This window comes from Psittacula echo, assembly GCF_963264785.1.
Source record: "Psittacula echo genome assembly, chromosome: 10".
Taxonomy (NCBI): Eukaryota; Metazoa; Chordata; class Aves; order Psittaciformes; family Psittacidae; genus Psittacula; species Psittacula echo.
This window is the reverse complement of record NC_137741.1, coordinates 8,586,717-8,606,831: the sequence shown is the minus strand read 5'-3', so window position 1 is coordinate 8,606,831 and position 20,115 is coordinate 8,586,717. Positions and strand designations below refer to the sequence as shown.

Below are 20,115 nucleotides of genomic sequence, written 5' to 3'. Positions count from 1 at the left end.
AAACTATGATGGTACATGAGCCTCACATTCTTAATGCCTCCAAGAGACAGAAGTTTACAGCAAGAAATAATGTAGTCCATGGGGATATGCGCAATGAAAGCTAAATGCGGACTACTTAAACTGACTGGTACTAAACAAAACAAAAAAAATTACTTTCTTTCCCCATTTTTATTTTCAGCCTGAGAGATCAAGAGCATTACTATCTCCTTAGCCATTATGAACCAGGAAAATTGACTACTCACAGTGTACATTCAAGCACATATCTACAGGCAATCAGACACAAAGCTTCTATTCGGCAGTAATTAGTAAGAGATAGTTGTCAATATCTTCAAAGCTCAGGGACTCAATTATACAGGTCACCAAATCTTCAGGGTCAGCATTTTAGCTTTTTTATTGCATAATAAAATAATTTACGAGATGGTTTTTTAAACTCAAGTTTCACTGTATATTGCATTTAGACAAACTCGTCTGTGATGTAATTAAAACACACACATACCAGCATCTCTAAAGTGCCATAAAAAGGAAAAACATGCTTTTTCTTATGTCTTCAGCACATCTGCTGACTACTTGGGATTTTGTTTGTTTGACTCAGTAAGCTATCTCTAGTTGTTAAATACAAATGATGGTTTCAGTTCAAAATATCCCTTTCCATATTTTTAAAACTAGATCTGTCAATCCCACTTCATCCACTTGTTGAATGGAAGACGCAAATACACTTTTCTCTCAGCTGCCAATTCATTTCTCAACTTTTTATGAGTTAATCATTGAACTATATCACTGAAATCAAGCATAATGAAGGTAATTCTGCAGAGCAGGCTCCCACAGCCAAGAGCTGGCTTAGCTCTTCAGCAAACTGTGGTTCCAGGTGCGCAGCATGCGATTATTGCCAGTGAGTAATTTGACTGTCTTTTAAATATGAACTAATTTATTTAGTTTACATGACCACTAATAGCAACTGTAGGCCCTAACACAGCTCATCATTTATAATGCTAACAGGCCTAATAAAAAAACTAATCAAACTATAAAGGGAATAGGCAAGCTTTTTAAGCACCCCTAATGAAAGAAACATCATACTTTGTCAGAACCGGGATAAAAGGTTCCTGGGGCACAGTCTCTGACTCCTGCAAGAGTATTTCAAAACAATTTTTGGCCATTGCTTCAGACACTGCCATCACAGAAGAAAGAGCTGCAGCTTTCATGCAAGGGCTGAGCACCAGCCAGCCAGCTCACAGGTGCCTCACCTGCACCTACAAACTTCCATATCATCAGCATAAGCAATCACCTACCTTTCTGTGAGAAGCACAAAGCATCTGAATCTGAACATAGCATGGGAGATGGCAGTCGCAGGCAGAAGATGCTGTGTAAAACCAACAAGCACAGCTGTCTTTGGCAGAGTACCTTCCTGCAAGGCAGCATCCCTCGACAGCACAGCAGGGGCAGGTGAGAGGCATCTGTTACCTGTGTGCTCTCTCAGAGAAACAACTGCCTGCACACACAGTAAACCTGTCCTGCCAGAGGATGCCCAGGCCCAAAGCAGAAGCCTCGAGTCCCAGTTTCAGACTGCTTCCAGAAACCCCACTGACATGGCATCCACAACCACTTTGCCTGGTATCTTCCCCCAGCATCCAAGCCTCTCAAGTACTTTTCTCCACCGAATTAGCAATAAAGCTAGCATGTCGTTCTGGAGCAAGGAGTTGTTACTATTTTTCAAAGCTGATTAAAAAAGGACTTAAGTCCATCTGCAAAAAAAAAAATTAAATAAATGTTAAAGCTTTTCAATTTACAATTGAAATAATTACCACTTGTGGTACTGAGTAACTGGTATTTGAAGTCTGTATTTTAACATAGCAGTGGTTGTGAAGAGGAAGGGAGAAAGCACACAGTATTTTCACTGAAGTTGCAAAGACTACTCCAAGGATTTTCAGGTGATTTCTAAACAAGGGCAGGAAGGTGAGAAAAATGCAGTAGAAAGAATTGCTCAACCTACTATCCAGCACACCTTGCTCACAAACTAATTCTTGTTTGTCTGAAGGATGCTTGCGGCAGACACTTCCAGATAACCTCATACTAAGAAAAAGTTCCATCAGGCTGTTTGCTTTGCTGACAGCTTTAAAAATAATTTAATTCACCGCTTTACAGGCAACCAAGGTAATGAACTGTAATTCCAATTATTTCACTGGCAGGAGTCCCAACCACCTCATGGTGGCACTTAAGAATCTTTGACTAAGAAATACGGATTGCCTCCATGCCTGTAAGACCATCCATCAGAAAGAACAGCCATAAATCATGGACCTTAACATTTAACCACAAGTTTCCTCTCAAGGGGAGATAAGAATATGCCTCATTTAATATACGAGTTCTTCCCAGGTACAAGATTTCCTTCCCAAACCTGAAGTACCTGCCAATCGGTAAGAGATACCATCCCCAACCAGCTTCAGGAAAAGGCTAAGCAGGACCCATCACTCTGAAGGAGCACAGGTACACCTCATAAGACACACATCTGTGGATACATCCCTCACCTCCACAATCGTCATGCACTGCACCATGCGGTGCGTTATACAGGTTATAGTCAGAAAAGGGTAACAGGTCACACAGCCTGAGCAACAGATAAAGATGAGACCACTCATCAGTGGTACCAAGCAGGTCCAAAAGGAGAGGTCTGATACCTGCAGGAGACCCCCACGGCACATATCCCACCACTGAGACCATCCCCATCCCCTGTGCTACCTGCAGCAACACCTGGCCTCCCCAACCACACTGGTGCAGTGTCCCCACAGCAACCATGAACAACTAAAAACAAGCAACAGGGAAAACATTTGGGAAGTTTTGATGTTTTTTTCCACTGTCTTAATGATTAAGCATTCAACAACAGAAAACACTTGGCAGCTTACTGAAAGCCTGTTGATGGCATAGCAGCCGATAACAAGCATCCTACTTGATGAGAGATAATCCTTTTTCCATTAAATCAAGAAAGCATTAAAATGGAGACAGTGGCTAACTCCATTTAGAACAAAACAAAACAAACCCTCAAAATTCCCAAAGATCTGAGGGAACACAACCAAACACCCCAGTACCTTCAGAATTTTTAGATGTATTTAGGGGATTCTTCTCACTGACTTGAAAGTGCCAATTTGTGCTGACTTTCTGGTCAGGCTCTTCCTAGGTGACAGAGCACTGCATTTTCATCTATTCAAGTTACCTTTGAATCACCTGCTGATAGCTTTTCAAACATACAATCTGGTATTCTACCTGGACAGCTGCAGAGGTGAGCTCGGAAACTACTTTAACCTCCTCAACTTCAAGTTTAAAAAAGGAGTTCCTTATTTATACATGAGGCTTTGTAATATTAGATATTGGAAAGGCTTGAACCAAAAATCCAAATTTGGATCCTGATCTGAATTTTGCAGCTCTGGCCCTTCTCCAAATACTTCTGTTTGGCAAGCGGCAGAGTTGAGTAACAAGAGAAGGCAACATACATAAGTTATGGGATCTGTATAAAAACATTAAGCTCAACCGCTGCTCTAAAAACTACACATACATACACACACACACAAGACTAACAAAAGCACCCCAAGCCCCAATTAATGAAAGATTAATCAGTGCTTCAGTATAATCTGATCACCCAAACCTGAGCAGTGCTGTCATCTCATCACTTACAATATTTTTTTCCTGATTAATTTATACAGCATCTGGAATATTGGGGAGAGGGACTGCGGTGCTTTAAGTGTTCTTTTCGGCTTGAGAGTTGGATTCCTGCTCTCCAGTGGCATACAGACATATGCAAATCAAACAGACCTGCCCCAAATGGCAAGCAACCCAGCTACGGAGGCCTGGAAGGACAATCCTGCAATTCTCTGCTTATTAAGAACTCATTAGAAATGCTGCTCTGAGTCACAATGTCACACCATCTGACTTGCCTCAGCGAAAGGAACTCCTGCAGTGGAAAGTAAAATGTTTATGAAAAAAGGAATTGCATATGTTTGATGCTGTGAAGTCAACAACTTAATGCACTCGTATGCATTTTAAATGAACAGTAATAAAACTTAGCCAAATACTTTATTACTTGGATATTGTTTTCCTCCCATATACTTTATTAGATCCTATTGTTTCAAGAAACAAAGACAAACAAAACCCATGAGCAAGAGTGGAAAATCCACTCCTCCTAAAAGCAGACTGTAGTGCATGGATCTTTTTTCTGCACAGCTATTCCATCCAACTCAGAGCCTGGATATTCAATAAAACCTCAACTCTGTTCTCAAAAGGTTACATAAAGGTCAGCATTTATTTTATTCAGGTTTATTTTCTAACCTAGTAAAAATGCCTGCAGACCAAATTGGCTTCCACACCTGCTGACCTAGAAACTCCACCACTGTGGTGGCCGTGCCCCGTTTTGGAAAGCTGCTTCTCCTCCCACACCGATCTGTCACCGACTGCTGCGTGCCACTGACCTGCCTGCTCCCGGCAGCCAGCGGCACTGAGGAAGGCTTTCCCAACAGCAACACGATGCCATCAGCAGAGAACAGTAAATGTTTTTTTTAAGCCACTTTGGTGAAGAGGAATTCTTTCAGGGGGACTTCCCCCAAAAGAAGGGTTTCCTCTGTGTACAGGAATGCACAGTAATAGTTGGATGTACCTGGACCTTGTTCAAAGGAATGGAAGATCTCCAAATCAACCCATGCAAGGGATGGACTGGCCATCCTCTGGAAAAATAAGTCAAGTTGGAAAAGTGACAAATGGTGTAGGATTTATTTTGCCCAATTCAAGAGATCTGCACCACAGATGGTTACACACTGGCACACAGCTTAAAATTTGTTACGGTCAAAGAGAAATAGGCACATAACGCCATCAGATGGATTGTTTTATGGAAACCCTAGGAGATGGAGTTCACTGCAGAAGTCCATTTTTCTCCACAAAAGCTACAAGTGAGCTACCTTGATGAAGAGGTACAGAAACAGATGGAGTCAAATCAAACAAATTCCACTTTCTGTCACTATCCATTTGGGGAAGCAGAGTGTGAAGCAGAAGGACATGCTGCTAAATGCTTTGCCCAAGGAAGGCTTACCTTTCCTGAGATCACCAAGAACTACTCTAAAATATGGTTAATACTAGTAAAACATGCTAAATTTTCTCCTATGTATTTGACTGCTTATACGTCACGTCAAGAAATACATCCAGGATAGGCAAGTCTCACCATCACCGGTGAACAATGGAACCATAAAGCCAGAGAAAACTGGGTTAATAAGAATAAATTTTTGCAGTTTTACACAGCATCTCTTAGCTGAGGGGCTCAAAGTACTTCTTCAAAGCAGGTAAACACATTTCTGATGATACACAGATTTAGTGAAACAAGTGCAGCCTGTATGCCTGGCAATTATTAGCTCTTTCTCACAGTAGTTATTACTCTTTTATCAAAGAACTGTAAGTTTTGTTCCCCACCTCCAACAATGAACTAACCAGGATGAAGGAGGGAACGGTGGCTGGTGCACAGAATAACCACAAAGAAACTGTAATCTGTTACAGGAAATTTTAAGTTTTCCACTCAATTTTGACAGACCATTTAACAAAATATAGAGGTTTGGGGTTTTTTTGGTTTTGGCTTATTTTCTCTTATTCGCTGCCTCCCTCTCCAAACTATTGAGAAAAATGAAAAAGAGTAAATGCACATGGACTGGCTACAGATTAATCCAATCTGGCTCCAGAAATCTGGTCTTTTATTTTTTTTTTTTTTTGGGGGGGGGGTTTTAGGAAAATACGTAAAAGTTGTTATAGGAATTTCAACTCCAGAAGGTAACTACCACAAAGGTGTTTGCACCTGCATTTGCAAAGAGCCTGAAACGCATACCCCCTGAGCTTCCCTCTTCATTGCTGGGTATTTTATTACAAACACAAAAACTGTCAATCGTTTTTTTTGCTGACCTAACCAAACAAATAAGTAGCAATTCCTATTATGAAAAATTTCCATGGCATTTCCCTATTTGCAGAACATTTGCTCTACCAACAGCTAAGTGACTATCCACACTTGCTGACAATGCCTAATGAGGAGCAATGGGTGCAGTTGCAGGAGGGAGCGGGAATGATGCGAGTGACTAGAAAGAATGGAGCCTCCCCAAGACTGGAAAACATTGGTGTTACAATCAGTTAATCTGGTTTTCTAGCACAACACCAAAAGCTCAAAACTAACAAGCGTACAATTCACTTTCTACTCCCCCTTCAACACAAGGCAAACTGGGCCTTAGGACATGTAATTTTGGCACTGCCTGACCTAGCTCATGTGGTTTTCCAATACAACTTCTAGCTAGAAGAGCAATCTGAGGACAAAAATTATGAATCTGAAATCCACAACCACATCCAAATGAAACGGCTGCAAAAGCAATGCTTTGTGTTTGCCACTCCATGCTGCCTGGTCCTCAGCTCGGTTTACACACAAGATACTGGAGAGAGGGAGGAGACAAATTAATCTCTCAAGCAGAATTATTACATTCAAATCCTAACAGATGCCTTTAGGTCAAAAAGACCTGAGATGCAGGCAAGGTGAAAGAAGTTGGGGCCAAACCATGCACAGATGCAAGCACCAGATTACTATTTACAACAGTAAACAAGTACTCATTGAAGAATCATCACCAGTTATTTGCAACACTGCACATGAAAACAAACTCGTTTGTACCTTCAAGGTGCACAGCTACGGACTGCATTTTAGATTAATACAGTGAGCAGAGGGATTGAATTGCCTAAAACTGTTGTTTTTTTTCTTTCATGCCACTAAGAGCAGACCCTCAGCCAACACCATCCTCCCTTGGTCATCTCTGCATCTCAATCCTTGCTCCCCACTGCTTTTACACATGTACATCACTGGCTGTCTTCAGCTATAAGGTTTCTTTGGCAACTTAATATAATGTTAAATAGACTCTGTATTCACCACATATGTCTGGATACAGAAACATCATACATATACATACATACACATATCATATACAAATAAAACATGTTTGGTAATACAGTACCCTCACCCGAAGAAAATAACTGAAACCCCTTTAGTCTATATGCTCAAGACAGCTGACTAGGGAGGTTTTCCCCATCTCAGGCTGTACTGTCTGGACAAAAAGCTATTAATAAATATGAAAGTTTTAATGAATCTAAAGAGAAATAAAACCAGGCAGATTAAAGCCCAGTGTCCAGTGAAGAGCAGCACAATTTACAAACCCGCCCAACCTGACACAAATCAGCCAGGCTGGGCTCCCAAAGACATGCCCTCTCTGTCTAGACTTCTAATCCGTCAACGGGAAAAGACATCTAATATTATTTTTGCCTGTTTCATTGACACTGTAAGAACACATCAAACTGCCTCAGCCACTTCCACACCACCAAACAAAAACTGACACCACTTTGCTGGATGAGTCCAAGTGGGGCAGACAAGGAAAAAAATGCAGTTTGACAGTGATGAGCTTTAATTACTGTAACCAAAGCGCAGTTAAATACATGCACATGGTGTTATAATGCAAATAAATACTTTCTGATTTGTTTTTAAGCACAGCTAAGTTAACTTTTACCTTCCCCTCCTCAATCCAAACTAATGGTCACTTTATATGCCAAAACCAAACCAGACTGCACTCCTAGCAAGCACAGTTTTAAGTCTTCAGTACACATTCTAACCATGCCTGCACCTTTAACCAGTAGGACTTAACCTATTGTTTTATTTTAAAGGGACTCCACATGTTCACAATTACTTGAGATACTTCCTTCAAACTATCTTTTAATTTAATAAACAGCATAAATTAAGTATGAGCTGAGATAATGAATACTTCATTGTCCCACTTGAGGCCTACATCACACACTATATTTATATTTGTCAGTGCAGTGGAAGGACATGCACAGGCTTGTTTGTGAGCCTCAAGTCCAGTATTTCAGTAGCTGCTATATTTTGCTATACTATTTTCATTGACAATGCGATTTGAAGACTGAAACCCTTTGTAAAAAAACAAACAAACAACAAACACAACCAACTAAAACCATCCACTATGCACAAACATGTGCAGGGGGAAACAATAGAGAAGAGTACTAATCTAGATGTACTAAACCCTTTGGGAAGCAAAGGAGGAACTGAACACACCAACCTGCCATCACACACAACTGGCACAGCAGGGGACAAGGGGAGGAAGAGGAGGGAAGGCAGAAAAGAGGAAGCTCTTTTCTGCACAGTACACCTAGTTCTGTCAACAGCAAAGCGCTGCCATTTTCACAAGCAGCCTTCCACAATCTCTCCCACTGTTTATCCATCACCAGCACACAGCACCCAGTGAACAGAACAGCAGATCCGAGGCTGCAACTACAGGAGACTCTCCACTGTTTACTCCAAGTGCAGTGTGCACAACTTCCCTGGCAACACTCCTCATCCTTGCTGCTCAAAACAACCACTGCATCTACATGAAAGATGTAAATTAACATTAAACTCCAGCCTCAAATGAAGACTGCTTTATCGCAATACAGAAACACAAAATTTCTAGTAGTCCCAAAGGATTTAAAGATATCAAAGAAAAGGTTTTCTTCTAAAAAATAATCTTATCTTCAAATACTGCATTTCAACAGCATAACTGCAGGGAACAGATACTGACTGAAAGCAGCAGGAAAGTCCCAGCCTGGTGCAGGAAGCAGGTAGCCAGGAGAATCGCTCACACAGAGCTGAGGAACCTCTGTGAAAGTACCAGGAGACAGGGCTGCAAGGTGCTGGGTAAACCTCTGCTGGTCACAGGCAGTTGGCACCGGGTAAAACCCTGCATTCCTTTGTACCAAACATGGGCTCAGGCTACTCATTCAGTTTACCTGAATCAAGTAGGTAGCTTTCACTTAAAAGGCTAACATACATGCTTTTATTTCCTTGAGAAAAAAACCTATCATAAAAGCAGAGGTTTTACTTAGTAGCCATTTTGTCTTCAACTTGGACATGATACCTAATCTGAGTGCAATGTAAACATGTTCTCTGAGGCTCATTTCCAAACAGCATATTCATGGAAAGAGAAGAAAATTTAAAAAGACCATGACTAAAAACCATAATAAATTAGGAGGGTGTGAAGATTTCGTGATCTAAACAGACAGGAAATTCTGCAGTTTGTATTCCTTCTCTAGGTCACATTGCAGAGAAAACCAAAACAAAAGGTAGCAAGTGTGAATTAAGGACAATGAATTATTACTGTTTAAAAACTAAAACAACTAACAACCCGACAATAAATGCCATTTCAGTATGCCATACAATAATACAATCTGAAGGCAAAATTATACTTTGATTATTTTTGTTTTCCAGCTACATCAATTCAAACCATAAAATCTAATTACAATATGAAGCATTACACAAGCTAGATCAGTAAGTTTTTATTAGGCTCAGGACATGTGTATAAATATATACGTACGATACGTATATATAAAGGAAAACACTATATACGAGTAACCTATACTTACAACTCCCAACTTTCACAATACTTTTATCAGCCTCCTCAGCCAAAAGCAGCTTTTAAAAACAGGCAAAATATAAATGCTGCAAGTGACAGCTTCTTCCAGATTAAAACCAAAACTCAAGTATTTTATTTGCAGTGCAAGATCAACTCCATTTATCTCTTAACCCAAAATGCACATAAAATAAATATTCTTAAGTAAAATTTTGGTTTACTATGCGTTTTAATTTTTAAGAAGAAGTACCCCCAAAACAACTGGATTCCTGCGCAGGAACTTGCAAACCCCCATCACAAGTTTTAGCCAAAACTGCATTTCAATTGCCAAACTGGAAACTCAGAACAGAGGTTTACAGGGAAGCTGGAAAAAATGCACCCTTAATGCGATGCTCTGCATTCCCTGCTGCATCAACACTGTTCTGGGGGTCTCACGTGAACGTGAAGAAAGCCGTAAAAACAGGCTGCCGTGTAAGATGCCATTTGATTAAAATGCCTTCGGCAGGTGAGGTTGTACCCATCCGGCTAAGCAGAGCCGCCCCGTAGCTACCATTATCCCCACACACAAGCGGGCAGCACCATTAACCCACCCCGGCACAGCCGGGCTGCCTCGTTCCTGGAAAACAACCAGCACCAAGCAGGGCAGCAGCGCCAATCCTGCGGCCGCCCGAGCGGCACCTGCCCGGGGCCACGCGTGTTTTCCGCGCTGCGCGGCTGGGGGCGCAGCCCCGCTCCTAGGAGGGGGAGGGGACAGGAGGCTCCGCGCACCGCGGCACAAAGGGGCCGCGCTCCCCCCCTCCCCGCACCGCCTCCGCGCCCGCGCAGCGCCCTCTTCCCTTCCCCACCCCCCCCCCCCGCCTGCCGAGCCCTGGCCTGGGGCCAGCCGACCCGGGCCGGCGCGGCGGCGGCGGGCCCTGGCCCTTACCAGATGGAGCTGCAGATCTTGTGCTGCAGCGCGCTGGCCTCGCCGCCTTGCAGCCCCGGCACTAGGGCCGGCAGGGCCCCGCCGGGCACGGGGGTGCCGGCGAGCCGCCGTGGCGGCTGCCCCTCCGGCTGCTGCTCCTCGGCCATGGGGGCGCGGCGGCGGGGACACGGAGCGGCGCTGGCCGCACTAGGCCTCTGCCGCAGCCCTCGAGTGAGTCGCCTTCCCCTGTTGCCCGGGGGACATCACGGGCGAAAAGCCAAGCCGCGTCCCGCCGCTACGCCGCAGGATGGCGAGCCCGGCCCGCGGCACGGCGCATGGCGGCACGGCCTCCGCCGCTGCCCCCGCGCAGGGTCGCTCCGCGCTCCCCCCGCCTCTCAGCACCTGGCCCGGCCCGCCCCGCTCCGCCGCTCCTCGCCCCGCGGCCGCCGTGCCCGCCCGGGCGCCGCAGTGCGCAGGCTCGGCGCTGCCCGAGCAGACGGGCCGCCCCGCGCCGCCGCCGGGAAGGGGGGGCCGGGGTCGGGGGCGCGGCCGGCGGCCGAGGCGGTGAGCCCGAGCTGGGGGGTCGGCCCCTGCGATATCGCGGCCGCGGATGATGGGGTGTCCCCGGATCGGCCCGGCCCTGCGGGGCGGCCTCTGCTGCGCGCCGCAGCGAGAATAACACGTGTGTGATGGTGCGTGTGTACGGGTTTAGAGACAGCTGTCTGTATTTAATGCACGTTGGTGTGCATGATCCGTACGGGTGCACCGAGCGCAGAGCTGCGCACTGGAGCCACGTGAACCCCGGTCCTGCGGCGGCGGCGGCAGCATTACATCAGCGGGCTGCACCACAGCCGCTGCCGCCGGCACCTTCGTCTGCCCCCAGCGCCAGCAGCTCCTCAAGTCATCGGTGGTTGTAAAACAAAATACAATCAATTGCTCGCTGCTCCCGTGTCCCTGAAGTGCCGCCAGCCATCGAGGCAGGTCGGGCTGCCGCTTGCCCTCAGCCTTCTGTGTCCCCTGCACATAAACGGGGTTATGGTGCCATGACTCCTACGGGCCTTTACCCCCAGCTTTCTTTGAACAGAAAAGCCAGCTCAAGCTGCCCCTGTATATCCCTTCTTTTCCCAATGATTCCAGTTCCAGTAGTGTTCTCATGGTAATTCACAGTTTTCATGGTCAGCCCACCAGGATAGCACTGGACAGGGGATGAACACACAGGTCCCCTTTCTGATAGTGGTATGCAAGGAAGAAGGAGTGACCATACCAGCCTATGCTGATCACAAAAAATGTGGGCCAAAAGACACCGTACAATATAAAAACTCATGGAGACGGCATTGCTAAATCTGGGAGATGAATATTTGTGAATTACTGCATCATCAGCCAAAGGGATACTTTTCAAAACCAAATCTTCCCTTACTCTCCACTGCTCCAAAATCAGAACATTAATGGCTATGACAATGATGGTGATTTTCTTCTCCTTATAAAACTTATCATCAGAACCACAAAAACTAACCTTTCTTGTTCCTGCCTCTTTTAAAAGCAGGTTTTTAACTTTTACTGGAAATTTCTGAAGGGCATCCAATAAAAGAAGAGAAAAACACAAGTAAAAATTGTAATCAGAAGTAAACAGAAAAGCAATCAATTTTAAATCCCTAACTGCTATGCTTTTTGCAGGAAAACTACTTCAATATGCATGTAAACAGGAAGAGAAAGGGGAATGCCCTGGGTGACATTTTCTAGTTTTGTGGCAGTTTCCACTTAATACCAATTGTATCAACACAGCCAGAGTTGTCCCTGTTGAGATCTTTAGTTGGACCCTATGACATCTGCCTGACTGCAGCTTAACCCACAGGGATCCCAGCCCTAAAAATGTTCAATTAGTCCAGACTGAAACTGATGAGCCTACACATCAGAATGAAGTTCAACAGACGTGGACTGTGTTTGCAGGATTGTAGACTATTACAGTAAATTGGAAAAAAACCACATCATTTCAGTGTTGCTTTCAGTCTAAACCAGCAGTTGGAAGACAAATTTATTATTTAGTTCCTCACAAATTCAGTTCCCAGCCATGTCAAATTGTCATCACACTTATGTACAGCTGTATGGGCATCATGTAACCAAAAAAATAGGAGTCACATGTCTTCTGCAAACAGTGTCGGGCAGAGGCTGGCACCCCAGCACTGCCACCACCCCCCTGTGCTAAACCAGGTGTTTTAGGGCACAATATGATTAAATTGGCACAGAGATTAAATAAGTGGGCCAGGCTCCCAGGCTGCATTTTTGTGGTGGAAGCGGTCAGTGGACCTCAAAAGCTATGTCTGTATGTCCATATCTCACCATCAACTCACCTTCTTTAAAAACAACACAACTTTTTTCTGTGTTTTCTTTGGTGTGAAGAAGCCTTTCAACTGCAAGCCAGTTTGTACTGCTGTGTTTGAGTAGTAGGCCCAAAACAAGATTGCAGAGGCCCGTAATGAGATTGGGGTCCCATTTCGTGTAAAAAAAGAGGCTTAGGAATAAAGAAGAATCTAAATTCTTCTTCTTAAAGAAGATTTTTTCCCACTATGAAGCTCGAAAGAAATGGTGCTGTGTTGTGTAGAAGTACAGCAGAGAAGCCCACACTCTGCTCTCCAAGAGCCTTTTTCATATTAAGAGTAATTCCCCCTCAGTGCTTTCCCCATGTTCCCTCAGTGTGACTGACTGCGGGGTTTGGTGCAGGTTTGTTACACGCCTGTTCTAGCACCAAGTGAGGAATTTTTCCCTTTATGCAGTAGGTAGACGCATGCATGAAGGCCATTTTAGTTGATCTATGCAACCGGCTGAGCTTGCCTTGTGTTTCCTGCAGTCTCTGCACTGTGCAAAATGGGTGAAAGAAAAATGGTGGCATCTGATACACAGTTTACATGGCGATAAACAACTAAAGTGGTGGACTTGGCAGTCCTGGGTTAACGGTTGGACTTGATGATCTTAAAGGTCTTTTCCAACCAAGTTGATTCTATGATTATAAAGAAAAGAACAAATAGATTCAGAGTAATTGTGTAAACAAAGAGCTTGGGCTGACAGAATTAACTTGGATACACTGAGGGGAATTACTTAGCAGCTAAGAGACAAACCTGAACTCAGATGGACTGACTGGAGGCCTCCAGGGAATATCCACCAAGGACCACTAAAACTGTTCTATCTAATGGCTCTGAACACCTTCATTTGACACAGAGATTGAGCTTCTGGTCAGCACTGTATGAAAAACATACAAAAAAGGTAATACAAAAGAGTTAATTTTAAGTGCCATTACTGTAAACAGAGACATGCGCGAAAGTTTAAGCATGTCAGAAACCTGACTAGTATTTGCAGGACTGGGATCTTTCATGTTTTTTCCCATTTTCCAAACGTCTGTTTTTACTGAAGAGCAGCAGCTGAGCTCAGAGCAGGTAGGCCGGGAGCTTCCCTTCCGCCTTTCCTTTTTGCTCTTCAGACAGATTTTGCTCATCTGGAAACTGATGTTGCTGTATTAGCGCTAAAATTCTTGTCTCTTCTAAGTGAGAAGCACTGGAAGCCTGCTGCACTGGGCAGATACATTCGTTAGAGGCTGACCTTCAAAAGAGAATGAAAGAGCTGTTTTGGGGAAAGAGAGAGGTGGCTGTCTGCAAGAAGACAATCTCCACCGTGCAGTCCTGTGACAGGTGGGAGCCAACTCCATTTTGTCAGGTTAATTCCAAAAGATGTGTTTATTTTTCCTCCATTTCTGGAGCTTAGGCTCTAACACAAGCCCTCTCTGTGGGGAAAAGTTTTGCTTAAATACTGTCTAACCTATTTTCCTGCATTTTCTCTACTCTACTTTACCGTGGCTTTGGTTTGTTTTTTCTTCCGTTATAAATTGACAGTCAGGGAATACAGCATCTCATGCTTTCAAGGAGGAAAGCCCTTTCTCCAGCTAGCAGACAGCACTGAGGGAAAGACACTTTTCCCTCTCTCCTGTCAATAGAGAGGGATCTGCCACCTCTTGCCTAGCACAAAGCCAGAGACTGCACACTGAGAGACTAACCTGAGGTCTGAGGCAGATAAATACTGATTCTTGCTATCTTTATCCTCAAGACAAATATAAAACATATTCTGTGAGGATAATTGACTTTAAAGGCTTGCCAGAAAAAGATACTTTCCAAAAGCTTTAAATGCTGGTTCAGTGAACTCCATTTTGATGGCTTTTTGCAACTCTCCTTCCCCAGGGATCTCTGTTTCTGTGTATCCTGAGCTATGCCCAAGACATCTCCCTCTGGTTCTCTTTGTTTTGTTATCTCATATCATGTGTAGCGCCTTTAAAATGAAGGTGCAATAACTAGTAATTCACCTAACCATTTTTAGTGAATATTTCAGCTTTTATGGTTTCAATTATTAAAAAAAAAAAAAAAAAAAAGCGCCATTTTACCTAGAAAACCTTCAAAATCATATCATACCAACTGATAGGAGAAACTGGGCTGTGTTCAACCCTGGTAACGTAAAGGGGGCTATCTTAATTAGAATGAAATCCTACTTGACCAGAGGTTTGCAGAGCTTTGCTGGGTCTTGCAGCCCATTTGGAGCGGGTGCAAGCATTACATGGTGGGCGGTATTGCAACATGGCAAATAACAGGAATCATCAGAAACTGCTAGGGAAGTCTGAGGTAGGCCACGTGATCACGAGTCCTTCTCCAGCAAGGAAAAAGTATTCGCTACCACTCTGACTAGTTATGGAAGCAGTTTTCTTGGCAAGCACAGCTCCAGTTCTCTGCTTTGCCATCTATTTAGTCATTTGTATCTCTGCAAGGCGGTTTCAAGGTTCTAATGAAATGGGTATGCAGCCCTTGCTCTGTGTAGGTGTGGACCCCTACCCAGATGCCTGATCTTGTCAGTTGTCTCCTCTGCTGACCCAGAGGTTCAGTTTGAGGAGATTCTGACAGAATCAAGGCCAAGGAGAGAGAAATATATGCAAGTTTCATGTAATAAAGCAGTCAACACTTCAGTCTTCCCTTGATTGTTTCCTTTTGAGATCCAGTAATAAACTGGAAAGGCACAAGCATTCAAAACTAAACATTGCCTACCTGCAGAATGGCAGAAGGAGAGGGCCTGCTGCAGTTCACAAAGTCCTTGTCACTTGCACAAAATCATGACCCAAATTGTTGACACTATATATATAATATATATATATATATATATATAATGTGGTGGCTCCAGGTACCTGATAGCAGAGAATGGGAGAGCACTAAATCCCCAGATGCAGAGCCATATAGCCATGTAGGATATGTGAATTTCAGCTATGTTGGTCCAAGCTTGGGTCTCCAGACAAACTGTAGATGCTCTTGATCTTACTGCTGCCTAAAGGAATGCTGGAAGATTTCCAGGTCCTATGGCCTCCTGAGAAATTTGTTTGCATTTTCTCCTGTGTGCAAGTTGGCAAGGCAGTGATCCAGTGATAAACAACTGCTTGCAATTATGGCATTGCCCTTTGATTCCCCATCTTGCAAGCAGGCAGTATCTTGAAAGATCAAACACCAGCCTGAGGACATATTAAAGATTTTTTTCTCAGAGAAGTTGCCCCCCAGAAATGGGTGAAAAGGAAAATGCTACGTGCATATTGTGCCTGTAGAGCAGACAGGTAAAACCACACAATGCCATAGCCTCCCATTTTTATCTTCTTTCAGCTCTATCCCTGGCAAGACAGTGGGGTGTCCTATCAAAGACCAAAGCAATCACAGCTCATCACTACTGGTTTATGTCCATCTGGTTTAACATTTCAGTTCTTCTTAGTCAAAACTCCAGCTCATCTTCTGGCTGGCAGCTCCACTACCTCTGAGCACCATGTCAGGACTCTCTTGTTCACGAAGGCTTTTGCCCCAGGGGCTGCTTCATGGACTCTTCACCACCTTTCCACCAGCAGTCACTGCACCTCTAGCATGGTGGCTGCAGAAGACAGCGCTGGCGGTGCCTGAGAGCGGTGCTATCAGTGCCTCGTCAGGACACAGCAGGAAATGTCTGGCCTCCGCTCTGTGACCATCTGCTAAAACCAGGCCTCCTCTGGCGGGAGTCCAACACAAAGTAAACAGAGTTTCACAGCCAGATTTCAAACAACAAAATAACTGAGAAATATGGCTCACTGCTCCTGGTTTTCAAATGCAAAACATGGAAGTCCCTAGAAGCTAAAAATCCTTTATGGATTCTAAGACCTTTTGGCGGTCAAATGGGTCCACTGCAGCTAATGCTAGGGAGAAAGTGCAGAGAGGTAGCAATTGCAGTTAGCTACATCTAATTAGTTCAGTTTGTGCATTTGGTAATTTTTAAGATGTTTTTTTCTCAAGATCAGTGATGGAGAAAAACTAAAATGTCAAACTGGAGATTGCAGCTTTGAACATTTATATGGGAAACCGTACAGAGAGAAAAATGCTGATTCTTGCTACTGTACAATATTTTTCATGGTATAGGAGAGAGAGAAGGACTCAATGGAGTGTGAATCATTTTTTAAAAGAACAGATTGCCATGTCTTTTAAAATAGGTCAAGTTTTTGGCCTAGTTTCCTTTACAGTGTCCCTTAAAGCAATGGGGTTTGAATATCCATGATCGTGTCAGTGCTTTGTTGTTTTTAGCCACATCTGTGTGGCTCTGGTTGTAAGGCAGAAATGTTCTAGTGTAAGACTACAATGGCAAAACCCACATGTCTCAAGCAGTATTTCTGAACAAGTTACACTGAACAGTAAAATCTCAGCAGTGGCTGCATTTCATGCTTATGTGTAATGTTGTTTTGAAACAAGTGACTAAGAAAAAACAAACTATAAAAGAAGGTGATGGCCAATGAAGCCAACACCTGCAGACTCAAATGCAGTCAAACTCAACCTATTAACTCTTCCAATTTCAGGAGGGTTAGCACCATTGTTTGCTTGCCATCTTTAAACTGATTAAATCAATTGATTAACTTGATTCAAGTAGAGTAGAATTACAATAATGACATTTAGATAGAAGATACACAAAATAGTACTTATAAGAACAAACCAATGCCATTTATGTTGAATGAAGATAAAATACAATGGTCAGCTGTCAAAACAAAAAGAATCTGTATGTGTACATTTAGATTCTAAAAGGTTATGTTCAAAATATTTAAAGAGGGAGTAAATTCTGAATGCAATATTAATTAATATAGAATAAATACCATCTGTGCAGAGCAGTCTGGTACATATATTTATGCATGCATCTTTCCTCTATTAACATAACTTAGGTGTAATACACATGCATTTATGAAGTTACATAGACTTAATTATTCAACATAATACATGCACTAGTAATTGCGGTTGGCTTTAGTGAGCTATAAGGAGTGAGACAGGACATGCAGAAGATTTTCTTCATCCGAGAGCCCTGGAAAAAGTCCAGGTACGAATCAAGAGTGGTTGTGCTTGGAGAATACAAGGACGGGACTTGTCACTCTACCTACTCTCCCCTGAGGCTGAGGTGAGAGCTCAGCATATCCTTATTAAGACTCAGGTTCTTCTAAACTAATCCATAAGGGATAGTGCCCTTCAGGCACAACCCATTTAAAATGTACCCTGTTGTGGTGAAACTCTGGAGTGACCTAATGCACAACCAGTAATAAACATTAGTTGGCTGACAGTGTTGTACAGTAATAAACACACTGAAGAGCTTGTCAGTGCATGCTTCAGGAAAGAAGTACAATCTAGAACAACAGGGTCTACGCATACACTTGGAATACAAATCTTTTGCAGGCTGTGGACTTCATTATGAAAACTGGGATTCCAGTTACACTGTGAGTAAAAGCAATGCAAAGGCTTGTCTGGTATTCATCAGAATATAATGTAGAAAGATAAATCAGCCTTTAATAATGGAGACAGTTTTAAGGATACCTTTGCTTTAATGATTAACATTATCTAGCAGTGAGATTTGTAGTTGTAACCACTATCACAGACTGGAACCTTTGTTTAGTACCTGATCCTACTTTGCACCCTTTGCTGAATAACCAGTGTGAGCTATTACAGACATGGCTTTGTGTGCCCAGTTTGTGACATAAAAAGGCTCAAGAAGGTGAAGGAGAATCTTTCTTTTCGCAGAATATCACAAAGTGCAGGAAAAGTCACCTAGAGAGCTCCCAAGGATACTGACATGTGAACAACCTCTTTCACATATTACTCCCACCACTTCCTGTGAGACAAGATTATTATGCACACAGACCCGGTTTGAGTTTTCACACTGGCAGTTCCTCCTGATACTGCTCATATATCAAAATCACTTTCACTTCATAATAGATCACAAATTCTTCCAATAATAATTCTAAGAATATTATCTTTGTGTGCTACATTATAAATAATTAACAAAAAGGCCAGGCAGATTTGCGCTGCATTAGATAAGTAGCAAGCAAATGTTAGTATCTCTGCAATGATCCCATTTCCAATAGCTGGCAAACACTTATCCTGCGAAGAATCCCACTGAAAGGTCTTCTTCAGTATGAATATGTGATTGCAGAATTACTCAGTAAGGACTGGTGCACTAAATCTCATTAATTTATAATCTGAATCAAGTTAGGGGGAAAAAAAAAGTCATTATCTATATGCATTGAATAAGTTTTTAAGCTTCACAAGGAGTTTTCCTCACCAGCACAGAACTCAGTATAGCATGTACATTATTTTTTATCAGGGTGAAATGCAAGAAATAAAAGACTATTTTTTTACACCATACATAGGTCCAGATTCTTAATGCCTTCATTCACTTGTGTAAGGAAGTTCACACTGTGTAGTCCTAAAGTCAGCAGCAAATTCAGATTTCAGGTGCAAACCAGAAGGTCTGAGTAGAATACCTCTTATATGGAACATACAGGATAATTACATTGCATGCTAAAATAAGGCAACTGGCTCAGCTGCCTGAAGGACAGGGTTTTATTCTGTTGGGCTGAAGCAATCTTCTGTGGGGTTGGAGCCAAGAACATTGAAAAGAAAATGTTGATCATAATCCATCTGGCTGAAATCTTATACTTATCCTATCTAGGCACTGGATCTAGCTCAAAGCCAAAATTAGGCTATCAGAAAAGGTACCACTGAAATGGGGATGAAGCCAGTTCCCAGTTGAGGGAACCCACTCCATGGGCAGATAACAACATGTGAATGGGGGTGGGAGGGAAAGGCTGGGTAGCAGTGTGCAATGAATGAGTCAGCAGTGGTGTTATAGTCTTCTGAGTACCCACAGGGATCTTTGTGGTCCTAATGAACGTGTTTGGGTTGAATGCTCAACTTAGCAAAAAACACTATAGCAAATGAGCTGAGATAGGAGAATAATGGCATCCTTTATCAAAAAGCTTTATCAATGTCTCAATTAGTTGAACAGTTACACTATCACTGCTTTTACAAATCAATACCACATACAGCCAAGAAACAGCCATTCCCATACTATCAGGCTTCTAAAATTTCCCGAACAATTCAAAAGCAAAACAGATCAAGGTATAAACCTCAGTAGGAGAGAGCATGTCATGTCCTCTGCTATTTTGAACAGAAACTAAGACATAATTGGTGTATTTAAATAGCTTTTTAGTAAATATTATGTGTGAACTCATGGAGATTTGGATAAAAGCTGCCATCTTACAACTGATATCTGAGGACAGGAGGAAAGTATGGGGATTATAATTGATAAAATGCTGGACTTTACTGTTTGGGATGGTGCTCAGAGTTTTCCAGCAGTTTTAATCTGAATAACCTCTAGTGGAACAGCTCACTTTACAAACCAGTGCACTTTGCAGCTGGATGTTTTATA

The 20,115-nt window shown here is 43.0% G+C and overlaps 1 protein-coding gene across 1 annotated transcript in view; it reads right to left on the bottom strand.

Annotated features, from left to right (window-relative positions):
* The window catches only part of RFX7 (regulatory factor X7), a 49,994-nt gene extending 39,279 nt beyond the window's left edge, over nt 1–10,715 (bottom strand). The window contains exon 1 of the mRNA XM_080626138.1: nt 10,363–10,715. Within this exon, the coding sequence (XP_080482264.1) occupies nt 10,363–10,508 (146 nt within the window). The 5' untranslated portion in view covers nt 10,509–10,715. The remainder of the gene's footprint in view (nt 1–10,362) is intronic.
* Nucleotides 10,716–20,115: the final 9,400 nt, after the last annotated feature.